The sequence below is a fragment of the Perissodus microlepis genome, chromosome 16 (genome assembly GCF_051167445.1).
Source record: "Perissodus microlepis isolate ML-2025 ecotype Zambia chromosome 16, ASM5116744v1, whole genome shotgun sequence".
In the NCBI taxonomy this organism is placed as follows: Eukaryota; Metazoa; Chordata; class Actinopteri; order Cichliformes; family Cichlidae; genus Perissodus; species Perissodus microlepis.
In genome coordinates this window covers 4730702-4746424 of record NC_140476.1, presented here as the reverse complement: position 1 = coordinate 4746424, position 15723 = coordinate 4730702, and the positions used below count along the sequence as shown (strand labels likewise).

Here is a 15723-nt window from a genome sequence, read left to right as displayed (position 1 = left end):
CCTGTTTATAGTCAAGGTTCATAATAAATGAGTGCCACTTAATGTCAGCTTGAGTGAGAGTCAGACTTTTCAACAAGGCTGGATGCCTATCTGCCCCTTGGCTTTCACCTGCCTATTAGGGTGGAACATATTGGTTCTGTGTGTGAGTCTGTGCATGTAAGCTGTGCAGCACAGAATAACTGAATAGGACACACATACACAGACACACACACACACGGGTGGGCTAACGGTGGCGAGCCTTATCGCTACACCACAAAGTGGGAAGATTAGATTACTCACTTCCCTAAACCTCTAACTTGGTTACCATAGCAATAGCAGTGTGACTGGGGCAGCGGTTGGTCACTGTGGAGGCTGCTGAAGCAGGAATGGACGTAACAATTACCGGGGGAACCGCGGGTCAGCCGGCGGCTTTACCTCCGCTGCTCGCCGATTCATTTGGTTCTATTCTTGTGTTTTCTAAATGAGGTCATCCTCTGGTCGTGTGCTTCAACATGGAGAAAAGTGACAACATCGGCAGAGCAGACATTCTTCTTCATTTCTCCTAATGGGGTGTGCTGTAGCTACTTTAAGAAGCCCTGCACGCATGTTGATAAGATATGTTGCTGCAAAATATTTGGATGGTTGATAAACGGTAAAACATGTGAGGTCCCAGCTCGCGTTGCCATTTCTGTGCACTGCTGCATAGCGGCTAAGGAAGATCAATTGATATTGAATTCATAATTGCACTATAGTGGAGCCTCGCCCTTAATTCAAATTAATGAAGTGCTTGCAAATCCATAGTGTTTTGGGTTTGATCATTAGATTAATTACCCCAATAAGGCTATTGTATTTCAATTAAGTCAATTGCAGTGTTTATCTTTTCATTAGTCAACACTCAGAAAAATACATTTTACACGAAGAGTGGAGACAAGGCTCGGCACGTGAACTTATGGAGAGAGAAATACAAATCAAACTTCAGTATATCAGCATTATTGTACTTCAAATTCTGTTTTTAGGGTTAACGTTTTGATTTTAGCTCACAAAAACTGTCACCTTCCACTGATTTTTGCTGAGTACGCGCACCAAAAGTCCTTGCTGTACTGAGCGATTTGACTAAATTGACAAAGACTACAAAACACAGACCTTCCATTCAGTGTATTTTCTATTAGAACTGAAAGTATACACTATGATCTCAGTTTTTGTCTTCATTTTATTTCAGTTCGTTTTAGTCTAAGTTTACTAAGATACCGCCAGAACAAGTGCTTCTAAAGTGTGAGCCTAAACAAAGCTCGGGAAATAATTAGAGTGACACACAAAAGAAGCAGGTAGGTGAAAAAAAGCAGGAGAGACACTTCGAAGAATGCCCCATAAATACTGGTAATTACAGTGCTGACAGCCCTGATGCTCTCTCCCTGCTGTTAAGGACTTATAATGGAGTCATTTTTTACTATTCAAACTGGAAAAAAAAAACCAGGCTCTGATAAGTTATGGGACACGGTTTTGACCTTGACAAAGCACTTAATTCAGATAAGAGTTACCCTCGAAACTGCGGTGAAATTAGGTCACTACAATGCCAGTGGCTCACAGAGCATGACAGCGTTTAAATCTTTGACTTAGCAGCTCGAGGCAGCAGAGTCCAGCTGACTCCTAACCAGTGTTCTTGCTGGTCCAGCTGAGGACTATTTTATCTCTACTAGAACACTTTTCAAAAATTCACTGTGTAATATTGGATTGGAGAAGTCACAGTGAAGCATAGACCTAATGTACTTTTGGGTCTTTTAAAAAGACAGTGAATAATTAAAGTCACCAGTTGGCAAAGTAGCAATTTTACAAAATTAGTTCCCTGTATGAAGATGCATTAGATGACTTCTGCTTGACATAAACTGAAAAGAACAGAAATATTTTGTGCTTCTCAGAAATTGATTCATGACAAAGTTAAGAAATGTTATGCAAGCAAATAACTCTAATTTCAATGTGTTTTTACTGCTCAATGACATCTTGTGGTGTTTTGCAGTGACTGGGCTGCAGTGTTGAAGACCAGTTAGCAAAGATACTGCATTGAGCACTGAGTCTTTATAGCTCTGCCAGAGCCAGCAGTGCTGACACTGTGACAGGACGTGCTTTTCTACCGTTCCTTCAGTGCAACAGATGCTGGCCGATGACAGGTTTGCTGCAACTTGTGGAATAAAAAAACATTAAAGTTCAAACATGGAGATAGTTTGCATTTACGCTGCATGCCAGTCACATCAGCACATAAAACTTATCTCAGCACTGCAAAGAGAGACACTCAAGTCTGTGCAACAGAATCCACTGCATTTTATAGTGTTTAAGTCACAATGATCATATGCTGGAATTTTACTACTATTGGTTGTATACTAACAGCTGGCATCTGTCATAGCAACACCAACATATAACATGAGCTGGGTGCTACTCATTGTTCCTGGAGGCTGCTTTCATGCCAGTTCAGTCTGTCAAAGCTTTGCTTGTTAGCCCACATTAAATGAAAGAGTTTTTAATAAAATGCATCAAAAGGAACTTGTGATTTTTCTTATTTTATGTAAAAAAAATTGCGGTGGACAATTAAAATAAAATGGCCACAGTTTCAAATAATGAGACAGGTAACAAATCGGAAATACATTTTCTTCATGAGTCATTCTGGACATTTTTTGTACTCCTGTTTCTGGAGGATGTTATTCTAATTCCTAAAATGATCATCTCGGGCACATGGCTCTGCCCATATTACACTAAAACCATCTTTTACAGGGGGTGGCTAATCAGAATACAGGTGGCTTAAAGGGAGAAGTGCTAAAACTGTTTGTTTTAGTACTTTTTCCTTCAGAAGAAGAACTGAAGGACTTATCCTGGTTCCATAAGATTTATGACCTGCATGCAAAATGGCAGAACATTGTAGCACAGATAGATATTTTCTATTTGTTACATTCCTGGTTGTTGCTGAGAATTACTGCCTCTCAACCTTTAAGAGGAGAAAAGTACCATCTTTGTCAATTCCTTGCTGCCACCTCCTGACAGAGGGCATGTTTTACTGCACCTGCCCACCAGACACATTTGATCATCCACACACACACAAAAAAACCCATTTTGGAATAGACACCCTCTGCTAAACCTGATCTCAGAATCCACCTCTTGCTCCACCTCCACTGCTGAAGCTGTCAATACTTCTAACGGGTATTTTGTGATCAGCTGCTGTGTGCAAGAAATTTCAAGCCAACCCGTCCAAATCTTGTGGAGATATTTTTGTGTGGACGAAAGCGGTGGACTGACATCCAAGAGGTGGTGCTGCTTCAGTTCTAAAAATAAGGACTGTATTTTTTTCCCCTTTTACAACACTTCAGCTCCTTTTTTCGAGGTGATATCATGCAAGAGTAGGTTTTATCTCTCTTACAGTTTGGCATTCTAACAAATGATCATCTGCCAGCAGCGCGAAATAGTCTGTCTTCTTTAAAAATATACTTGGACTGTTGAGATGCCTCGAAATCTTTCAGGCTCAAGGCTTTGCTCTGTCTTTGTTCTTGCATGATCATGTGAGCGCAATTCAATTTCTCCACTGTGCAATTTGATTTGGACAAATGGCTGATTCTGACTAAAGGGGCCATGTGACTCGACTCGTGCCCAGAGGGCATCTCCCTGCACAGTTGACTTGTGTACTTATCAGATAAAAAACAGCAAACACAAAGGAGAACACACACTGACGAGCATGAATGCATCCGCGCTTGCACTGCCACTGGTCTGCATTCTACACACACACACACACGCACACGCACGCACGCACGCACACACACACACACACAGCCACTGAAACTGGCAACTTCCTGGCTGACCCAAGTTTTATGTGTGTAGATTTATCATCGGCCATTAAAATATATTTGATTTTCACTGAGATGGCTCTCTACTGCTGACTTCTTACAAGTCCAAGCCGTCTTTTACAACCGCTTGCTTTAACCTTCTCCCCTGCTCATAAAACACCAGCATCTTCTTCCACCTCTGGCAGATCCTGCTCCTCCCTCCCCTCCATCTCTCCTACTGTATCTCTCCATCTATTGTGACCTCTGCTATGATTCTATCTTTATAGGGTGTGTTTGTGTTTCTCCTCCTCCTGTCCTTGCCCTCTTCTTTCCCTTCTTCCTCCTCTACTGCGCAAATACCCTCTCCACCCTTGAGCTATTTTTTCTTAATTGTCTCTTTTCCTCCTGAATGATCGATTCGTCAGATTTATCTGACATTTTGAGAGTGAGGACAATTCTCAGGCTTCTACTTTAAACCGCCCAGGGGTCTTGGAAGGTGAACATTTATAATGAGCTTTCATGAGGATATTCAGAGAAAATCTGTCTCACTTAAAGAAATATGTGAACGATGACTCTATACCTTTCACCTTTTGATCGTCTGATGCTACACTAATCATTCCCGTAGGTTTGGCTGGGATACTGTTATTTTTTTCATGACGACACATGGATTTTATGAGATTTTTTATTAGCTTTTTAAAGCCTGCCGTAGCAGTCTGTGTGTCATGCTATGTTATGGAGTGATGTCCTGTTGCGTAACTATTTTGAAGGACACATGAAGCATGTGGAGTATTATTTTTCTGTTTTATGATACTTAAACTTTAGATAAAACATGTAAATAAGTGAACTATTCAGTCTGCTGTACCATTATTTGTTGCATCAGTTTGTTGCTATCACAGCACTGCTCTTTGGCTTAAAGCTGCAGATAGTCAGTAGGTGTCATTTGGCATTAATACCTTGATACACCGGCCACAGTTAGAGTTTGCTCAGCCAGAACACTGCTGTTTGTTTAGCTTCCACTCACTGCTCGGTTTGCTATAGGCACCAAAAACAACCTGGTTAGTTATAAAAAAGGTCATAATCTGGTTTCAAATATTCACCTCTCGCTACATTAAACCTGCATGATGATGACGCAGACCAGTGCATTTAAATATGAAGTGTCACTGATCTAGAACACTTTGTACACATCTCCTGTGACTGCAACTGCAACAAATCACTCCTTTTTTGTTATTCAGATGTCACGCAGCATCGGTAAGATTTTTTTTTCATTTTTAGACTAACATAAATAACTGTCTAACAAATTATTTGCATGATGTGTTGGTTGAAAACTCGACTCGGTGACCTTTTAATGTTTTCAAGCAGACTGATTTTACCACAAGTAAAATGAATTTTAAACATGCACTTACTGAATGAGGTAAAAGAAGTCGGCACACTCTATGCTTAATGGATGTGTAAATAAATAAGTAAAATCCAGAAGTCGGAGGATCTGGCTGTTATTTTTCACTGCAGACAATATAATTGTCAAACACTGTATGTCTCTGACGGCATTGCAAGAGAAATGCTTTTGAAAAACAGATTAAAGCCCTGTAGCACAACTCCAGGCTAACGTTAGTCAACTGAGGTGTCAAACAAATGACCTGCAGGCTAGAACCTGGACCAGCAAGGGGTCCAATTTGGCTCATTGAAAAGTCTAAAAACTCACAGAAGGAGAGCATTACTTTTTGGGGATTTTGCACTGTGTTTTGCACCAGGAAGGTTTGTGTTGTGTAAGAATGCATTAGTGGATCTGAGTGGTTGCCTCAACTGTAAATTTAACCTGAGTCAGAGTTCTGAATTGCTGTCAGGTTAGAGCCTCTTACTGAAAAAGACATTACCCATTCCTGCCATACCGCGCAGCAATAAGGTGCTGAAGCCAAAGAGCCACTCTCTTTACAAAGAGTCTTAGTAATGACAGCAGGTTGGCTGGGAAAACTAGAACATACTGTTGAAACTGCACTTTTTTTTCTTGAGACATCTCATGCTGTTAGTCTGTTTTGTAATTAAACGGTTCATTAAAGGTGAATGTTTTCAGAAAGTGCTAATTTGCACCCAAACACTTTTCTTTATGAATTATTATGCAGTGGTTTACTGTTCCAACCAGCTTGATCAAATTGGTCTGTAAATGGCGTGTGAACTAAAACATTTGCCACCTTTAACCTGACTTTTATGGTTAGAAATAATATATGTACTACTGTAAACAAGCACTGGGTTTGGGTGGAACAATGGTTCTGTAAATTAGAACAAACTAACATAAGCTATTCCTTCCAATTTCCACTGAAGTGCAGCTTTTCAGATTCAGAGTTCTTTGCATTATAGGACTAAAAATTCTCGGTTTTGTTATTGAATTGTCTTCTGTGCTATTTTGGTTCTTGTAAGGCACAGAGAGCATTAAGGGAAAAGAAACCCTCTGACTGCTTTCTTTCACTGCAGATTTTATGGTGGTGTCTTGCAATGAAATGCCAAAAAACAGCCCGAGGAAGTGTGATCGTCTATACAACGGAGCTCAGAGATAGACCGAGCATGCATGGCATTACAAACAAATCACGATGGTACTGGCCGTGCCATTTTTCCCTTTAATCCCATGCAAGTGTAAGCACATTGTGTTCACGGGACATGCATAAAAATGTATGTTTCATTTTGCTCCTCCTTCCTCCTGCTTCTTAAGGCTGTCTGTCCTCCTCTCCCTCAATCTCTACACCACTCGCCGTCTGTTTCCTCTGCTCTGTTATCTATTTTGCGACTTTCCCCAGGCCATTTCTTTGTCCACCCCCATCTTTCCTCTCTATCTGTCTTTCCCTCTCTCGCTTTCTCTCTCTGGTTGACCTAGCACCAGTTTCATTTCCGCTTGTTCATCCGTCTATCTGCCGTCTTTTTGGGGGGCACTAATCTCTTTTTCAATCTCTCTGTCCCTCTCATATATGCTTGGGAAAGCTCCATGCATCGGAGTTAATTAAGTAACTGCATGGGCAAACACACGGGAGGATAGAGAGGCTGCAGAGTGGGGAGTGTAAATATATGCATGGGTACAAACGTGTTTTGACAGACGAGCCTGACTACTGTCTGTGCTGATGTTAGAGTTGAATCTTGTTAGTCAATTAAGCAACAAATTAGAGACTTAGCTCAAAGACACGTTATTAATACGGTGGGGGTTTATGTGATTAGTTACACAAAAGTTATTCATAAAAAAGTCACTCATGGCTATAAGCTCATCTCAATCTTATTGCAATCAACTCTCACACACTTGTCACTCTCTCCCCAAGCTCCACTGTTTATCAGCTGCAATGCTGCCCAGGCCACCATTCCGCCCTTTCACTCGGCTTTGTGAAGACGGGCACACAAAGCTAAATGAGGACTTTCTCCAGCATGCCGTCTCTGCAAATCTTGGCTTTCAATGTCGAATTTGCACAAAAAAGTAGTCAAATGAATCAGCGTGAGATTAGAAAGGTGAATTGTGTAATTTCTGGGCTTTTGCTTAAAAAAACACTTTCAATTTTTCAAATAATTCCCAGTTTTTTAGGACATTATGCAAATCTTTATCTGGCTGAGACTTGAAAAAATCAGTTGTGATTGAAAATCAGTTACAATTCCAATTGTTCTGTTTTTCAAATGTATTTTCTGCTGCAGTCAGATGATCTTTTACTGCAGCTGTGAGAACAGCCTGTTCACAAAAGTCTAGTTTTGACAAAAGGACAAAAGATAAAACACATGCTGGCAACATCACTTCCTTCATCTTTATCTGTGTTTGTTAGCACCCATCACGTTATGTAAACTCACAGTTTCCCATACATGAATGGCTATTTGATTACAATGCATTACCAGTAAAAGTTTACTCTGCATGTTAAAAATAAAAATAAACAAAATGACTCCATGCTCACTTCTTTTGTCCACTTGTTGCATTAAATAAATAAATAAATAAATAAATAAATAAACAGGGATGAGCAGGTTGAGTGTAAATCAAAGCCATCAATCCAAAACAATGAGCTAAAAGAGCCTAAAACACTACACAAAGCTAGAGGCAGCTCAAAGTTAGCACTTAATCCTTTTTAAGTTTATCAGCAGAAGTGACCCTGTTTGCTGAACGTTATTGAATAATTGATGGTCATTTATAATATCCCATAATTGTTTCCCAAGAAACAATTATTAACAAAGAGTTTATTAATAAAACACTATAGTCCCTGCATGTTTACATGTAGGATCTCTCTGACAAGCTCTGAACCAGCCCGTTACTGCAGGTCATCAGGAACGCACCAGCTGGTTACTCATCAGGTATCAATCAATACATTTGTTAGGACCTTGCAGTAGTTCAGTCCCCGGTCTTATTAATAATTTTTATTGCTGTATTGTTGGTTTTTATTTACTATTTTATTAATTTTGTGCCTTTTAATGATGTTTACATATTACTGTTGCTTTTTTCTCGTCTGGTTTTCATCGCTGACAGAAGTTTCATAAGGATTTTGATAGATATGAGCTGCTAGTGACCTGCTAGCCACTTTGGCTTTGTTAGCTTCTTTAAAATGTCCAGTTCACCTGTGTGAGCGTTATTCAGGTGTTTAGTTTTCTTGTTGTCCATGTTTTGGTGATTGTCTCCCTCCAGCCTATTTTAGTGAACTTTGGTGAACGGTGTCGTCACTCGCAGCGAAGCATTTCCATGCCAACAACATGTGAGCATATGGCTGTGAGTGTGTGTGTATAAGTATTTGCATATGCTACTGTGCGTGTGTTGTGCATTGGCTTATAATCCCAGACCAGCTGACTATTGCATCTTTAGATGTTATTAATTCACTTGGTTTTATCTCTCTATTAATTTAATCTATGTATATACTCATGCTACAGTCTTGATACTAGTGCATTTGTGTAGCAAATTGTCTGGTATGAAATATGCTTTATAAATAAAGTTTTGCTTTAGTACATGAATTCAATTACATTAAACGTTAGCGTGAATAAAATAATAAGTGAAGCTAATGATGTTAAGAGAACATGTTTTTAATTGGTTTATCATATTATGAAATTAAAATACATTGAAGTCAGCCCCTCATACTCAATAATAAATACAGTGCTGTGGAACACAGTGGGTATAAAGCAGCATATTAAAAAGCAGTATGTGAGGAGTTAGAGGAGGTGGAGGAGGAAGAGGTGAGTAATCTTACCATCGTCTCCTGATCCTGAGCCAGCATCTGCAAAGGAGAACAAACAGTTATTAACCAGAGGCTCTCACAGACACAGACATTAGCTGAATAATGTGTGTCTGCATATGTAAGTGTGTGTCTGGACCTATTTGAATATCTGCTTGTGATTGTGTGCATGTACACAAGAGAGAGTCTGTGTGCGTGTGTGTGCGTTTAAGCGAGATGAGATTTCTGTGAAGACGGTGCAGAAAGTGATGCCGAGAGACAGATCTACAAAGAAAAAAAAACAGCTGAAAAACCGGAGAGGAGGATGATAGTGAGGTGGAGGATGCACTGATGCTTTGAGCATCACGCAGCTCCCCCATTCTGTACCACAACACCTCCAACTGTGGACCTCTCAGTGGTAGGACTGTGGGAAGGCGCACTGTTGCAAATGTGTTTGTGTGTCAGCGAATCCTTCTTCATGGTTTTCCCACTGAATCTGTGTAAAGCCCCTTCAAACACACTGAGCTTACTGAGCTGTTCAACAATACAGCTGTGAAAGAGATACTCATGAGCACTCCGAAGCTCCGTGTAACTCGAGCTGCTGCACAAAGTGATCTGCTAAAACGCACAGGGCCAGAGCACACGCAGGCCCTCCGAGGACTGCAGGGGGGATGAAAGCGCAGCTCCATATGAACACCCATGTGAGAGGGTTTTATAAGAAGAGGTGCACGTCATGGGGCAACTGCAGTCCCAGAACACATGGAGTCTAACCATCAAGCTGACACTGATACTTTCGTGACACAAGGTTTGGATCAATAAAATACATTTTTGATGGGAGTCGGTATTGCCAAGACTCTCTGAGGTCAGAGCAGCAGACGCTCCGATGTGTCAGGGGAAAGTAACTCTTACACTCTTGTTTTACTGATATTTTCTATAGTTCAATGATCACTGAATAATTCACATCGTTATAATCGTGAGTACTGTGTTATGTGTTCACACTGGTGATTTGGTCAAAGCCCTTATGCATAGAATTAGTATCAGTTAGATAGGCAGTATCAAGTAATGCTTCGAATGCTATGAACCCTTAACCTGGCCCGGGGGCCAGAATTGAACAGGCAAAGGCTCTAGTCTGGCCACTGAACAGGTCTTGAAAATGTGAAGAAGTGCACAGACTTTTCATTTTCATAGGTCACACAGCTTTCCCCCTGCCGTCAATTCCTATTCATACTACACCAAAATAATTTAAATAAAATGGGCATTTTTTAAATTTTAAATTTATATTTTATAACTATGGGACGGTTGGGGCAAGGGTAGTAGTAGTTTCACTTAAGATCAAAGTAGCTTGTGTGCTCCCCACGATGTAAAATGAGTTTGACATCCTTGCCTTAACCCCTCAACCGGTTGAACTCACTAAGAGATATAACCTGGAGTGAAAGAATCCATCATCCTCAAAAATGCTACACTTTTCTAAAAATACAATCTACTGTGAGAACACCATCAGCATCAGGAATAATGCTATAATAATATTAATTTTAAAAAAATGACTCCTCACATAATGGATACAAAATAAACCAAGTAGGGACGAATTTTCATTAGAATCATCGACATCCATCAGCCTGATTCTGAGGTTTTGTGTAGGTGATGTTGGGACAAATGGTGTACGGTTGTTTACTAGGATTACTGTAGCAACGGGAGCTGAAAGCAGTATTACAGTACAGTGAACTGGGCTGATAAAAAGGGATCATTAGTGATTTGTTCCCCTGAGGACAGTTGTGAGATAGAGTGAGAGAATGGCCAATGAATATTTCAAACTGATGCACTATCAGAAACAACAGGGGTTGTTTATGACGTAGGGCCATTGTCTGACCAAATTTGGTAAAACCTCAACACAATGACTGGAAGAGTAGAAAAGTGGAGTAGAAAGACTCTTCAAAGACAAACACACACACAAAAGAGTGCTTCATGCGTAAATCCTAAACCCGACAATGACTTAGCATTTGCACACTTTTCCACCATCTGTTATTTGGTTAGATGCCTGAAATAAACACATTTCTTCATGTTTTCTTTTACATTGTGACATAAGTGTGAATTTCTAAGCTTTTCGTGTCTCAGAGAAGACATTTTCTAACAATAGACTACAGAAGTTGTCATGGACTTTCAACATGATCAAGCTAAACACACAAGCTCAATGGCGGTGACAATGACATGTACATATACACCAATCAGGCATAACATTATGTCCGCTGACAGGTGAAGTGAATACTGTTGGTTGGTGGGATATATCAGGGAACAAGTGAACAAGGTTGTTCAAACAGATGTGTTAGATTTGACTGCAGCTCTGTTGGGTGTTTCCAGCCTGTAGTGGTCAATATCTATCAAAAGTCCAAGGAAGGAACAATGAACCAGCAAAAGGATCATGGGGGGCTAAAGATCACTGAGGGGAATAAAGGCTGGCCCGTATGGTCCTGTCCAAGAGATGAGCTCAAATTGCAGAAAAGTTGTGATAGACAGGTGTCAGAATTTACAGTGAATCACACGTCGTTGCATATGGGGCTGCAGACCGGTCAGGGTGCCCGTGCTGACCCCCGTCCACCACTTAAAGTGCCAACAATGGGCAGGTGAGCATTAGAACTGGATAATGGAACAATGGAAGGTGGTTAAATGCCGTGCCTGACTGGTGCATACGTACCATACATGTGGTAGCTCGTATAGCTTATTCCAACTGCCTTTGCACTTCAGAAATCCTAAAAGTTTCAGTGTGTTGAGATTTTCTTGCTGAAGAAAACCCGTAAATATCATTAACTTAAAAAAAAATTGCTTATTTCTGCATTAAATCAAAAGGCTACACACAAATCCCACTGGCTTTTGTTGCTGACCTACAAGGCCACACTTCTTGTATCTTGCTTCCAGCTCTGAATCTTTAAAAACACCACTTAAATGAATAAATATTAGTGAATCGGATACTGAGATTTCATGAGGAAGAAAACGTGTGAAGTCAAATTGTCTAGAACCACATAGAAAACATGACAGATTTTCGGTGTGGAAATAAAGAAAACAATGTAAACAAACATAAAAAAGGAACTATTAAGGTTGGTACACTGATTCTACGTCAGTAGTAAAGTGTAATCTCATCAGTGGAGCAAACCAAATAAAAAGTCAGATTCCCGTGAGTTGTATCCCGTCCACTGAAGTATCTTTTGGATAAAAACTGAGAGGCTTTTCCATATAAATCAAATAGCAGCCATTGTTTACCTGGTATAAATACGTGTGTCTTCACATTTCCAGCCAAACATTGCTTACTAAGCAGCATGGAGATAGTGGGCCCCTCAACATGTCAGAAGTCAAACTGTTGTTCTCAGCAAAGAAGGGATTTCTCAGCATCAAATCACAGCATGACACATGGTTCCTCCGGGAGTCAGTGCACGGCACTCTAACATGCTTTATGGAAATCACTTGTATCCAGAAGTGTAAATCTCTATATCTGCTTTGTAGAAAGATGCTACAGCAACTTTACAGCAGATATGTAATTAGCTAAATCAAGAGACAAAAACTCTAACAAGTAAAAATCCTGTCAAAACAACACTGTGGTCCCAGAGGATGAGGAATGCGTCTAAACCACTTCTCAGGAGAGAACACAAATCAGCACTTCGCAGTGGATGACTGGAAAAAAAAGTTCTTTTTGCTGATGAATTCAGTTTTAGATTTGTGGTAGTAAACAGAATGTGGTACTGTATGACAGGAGACAAGCAGGAGGTAGTGGGAATATTTAAGTCTGGCAGTATTTGCTGCTCTGCTGGAGAGCTGCACTGAACTCCAAGCAGTGCTTGATCCTTCAGGCCTCTGGTTTGCATGTTTGCGTAGAAAGATTCCTACTGCACCGCCTGAGAACCAAAGAAGACCAAGGAGTGCTGATTTTCAAAGACCTTCCTGCACAGTCACTTCACCTCAGCTCTTTAAAACATTTACAGAGGCACGTGAAGCCTCAGAACGAGTTTTGCAAACTTGTGTGTCTGTGTGCAAAAGGAGAAACAGAAGGCCAAATTTTTGCTGTAATCTATGAACATCATTTGGAGACTGAATACTTCTTAAATGTATTAAACAAATCCAAAATATTTATCAAATTCAAAAAGTATCTTTGCTTAAAATCACTGATTTTGGAATCCATGATGCATACCATTATTAAACTTCCAGAACAGAAGCATTCAGTAATACTGACCGTAAGTAGAAACTTTCTTTTTTGTTTACAAGAAAACTGTACAGGGCACCTTTAATATTTTTTTTTTAAAAACAGCCTCTACAAAAACTCCTCTGCCTTACTCCCTACACAATTCCAGTGACCTTGGAGTGTGTGGGACACTAAATGTGCAGTGTTTCATGAAAAGGCTTAGCTTTAAGGATCAGGCTGAAGTCAGAAGGGGTTCATGGGAGATCAATAAAAACCTTTAGTATCTGTACAAGGGTAAAGGTTTGAGGAGAAAAAGACTGACATTAGAAAATAGAACAAAACAGCAGGGGAGAGAGGCACAAGCTTACATTTCTTCCCATTTGTCTGCCAAATGAAGGGTCACAAAGAGGAGATACCACACAATTTTATTTTGTGAGAGGCACTGGAGGGAGAGAGCAAAGAAGGACTGCATCAATAGATGATAGAATTTTTTCCTAGTTTTAAAGCAATTGATTGGAAGAGGTGCGAAGCAGAAAGAAGAAGAGAGGAACCTTCTAGGGGAAACTGTTATTAACCTTACAGAGCTGCTGAGTCTGTACTGCATTGCACACAAACTGTACGCACACACACACACATCAGTCCTTGCACATAAACACACTTTTCCACTTTTTATTGTAAATAAGTATTTCAAGTTAGCGTTGAATAAGAAAGAATCGCTTGCCTTTACAGTAATGCCATCAGCGTTTGCCCCGAAACACACAATCTGTGACATGGACCTGTAGGAAAACCTTCCAATCACTACACTAAGATATCAGCATATATACAAAGACGACCTGTGTGAAACGTTTTTTCCTTTAAATAGCAAAGCATCGTTGTCAAATGATGTCCTCCTTTTCAAAGAGCCTAAAAACACATGTGATCTAAGTGACCATTCTCTTACTTGCAGTGATTAACTGCAACTTCTGATTCTGCTTGACATCAGTTCAGCACATGAGGAAGGAAATTTCTATCCTAAACATCTGAGTGCTAAGTCACATTTGGAGTACGTATGTGCAAACTGGATATTTTGGGGCCAGTATCATCGTGTCACGAGGGACATCAAAGTATACAAGACTGGAGTACTTTTTTTTCTGCCACACAATGAATCTGCTCGCCTGTGTGTTTGTGGCCAACAAGTGTGCTCTCTCACAGAGCAGAGGTTTAATTGGAGCTGTTAAAATATTGTGTGCAATCCAGTATGCTCTGTCTGGTTGGTATGGTTCAGACCATACAAAATAAACTCAGTTGTATCCAGACACAGGGGCTGTAAATTAAAATGGGTGGAGTTACAAATGTATCTTCTTAAAAAGTGTCACAGTGGGCAAAAAAACTAATGCTGCATCTAAGTTGCTACACAATATCCTTACAGAAATGCTAGCACATGAGACTTTTAGAATATGAACGTCACAACCATGACAAAATGAGTCAGCGAATTCCTGCTGCGAAGCCCCAAGCTAAAAGTTTCTCTGTTGCCATTGTTAGCAAATGAGCATGAATAATCCTCCTTTCTAATAATTACTGAAATAAAAAAGACCTGAATCCAGCTAATGAGATAATAAATTAATCAGGAATGTGTTTACCGGGGGAGAAACGGAGCCAAGGGCCGTTGTCCCATAGGCTTCAATACAACTGCAAGTCTTATTGCAGTCGCCCCCTGATGGCCACTTTTATATCGTCTCCCACGTGACATTTCCTTCTCTTCTGCGAGGTTGATCAAGAGAAGCACTGGCCAGTGAGTCTTTCTTTACTGCCAAGCGCTGCATCAATGCAACAACGGCAAAACAAAAGAGGAATGAGTTTAGCAAGATAAAAGTGTGAAATGAACACACGCCGTTGTTGCAAAAGCCAGCGAGACTGGTTGATCGGGGAGCAACATGTAGTCTGTCATGACTGTCAGTCATGAAAAGGACAGATTTCTGTGACTCTACAACTCCTTTGTCCTAATCTGACAAAGTGGCCATAGAGAAAAATATTATATAGCCTAACATTGCCACTGAGGATCAACAGGTGCAAGTTGATGTCAGAGGATCTGTTCTCACATCTAGGGTTGGCTGTTATTTTAGTTAATTTAAAAAAATGGATATCTATGAGCTTACACCTGTAAAAGACAGACTGTTTTAGGAAAAGATGAAGTCTTCAGAATCCCCAGTTTTTCATGACTGGATGTGCAGGCAACTCAGTAGGAAAGCAAACCTGCATGGGAGGTGTGTCAGGCAAAAAAGTAGTTGCTATCCAAAAAGACTATTAGCACAAAACTCCAGTTTGATGATGAAAATACAGGGAAAAACCAGCAGCCTTATTTGTAAAGCTGTGCGTAAGATCCATACTAAAAGTGTACACACAGAAATGCTGAAAATAATGTGCATAAATAAGGTAATTAGATTTATAAAACCGTGTGTACGCACACATCCAGGCAATCTTCCATTTATACATCACAGTCCACACATAGTCATCTGTGCCAGTGCATCAATCATGCAGCATTACGCATGAGTTTATTGCTATTTATGTTTATAGCAACTAAACTGACTGCTTTACAACTTTCCAGAATGATTGCAACACTCGGTGCTATCAGGCCCCCTGAGATGTCAGG

At 40.2% G+C, this 15723-nt stretch overlaps 1 protein-coding gene across 1 annotated transcript in view; it reads right to left on the bottom strand.

Annotated features, from left to right (window-relative positions):
• LOC146370248 (tomoregulin-2-like) overlaps window positions 1-15723 on the bottom strand; it is a 131068-nt gene that overhangs the window by 53135 nt on the left and 62210 nt on the right. Inside the window, exon 4 of the mRNA XM_084908932.1 lies at window positions 8966-8992. Within this exon, the coding sequence (XP_084765058.1) occupies window positions 8966-8992 (27 nt within the window). The remainder of the gene's footprint in view (window positions 1-8965; window positions 8993-15723) is intronic.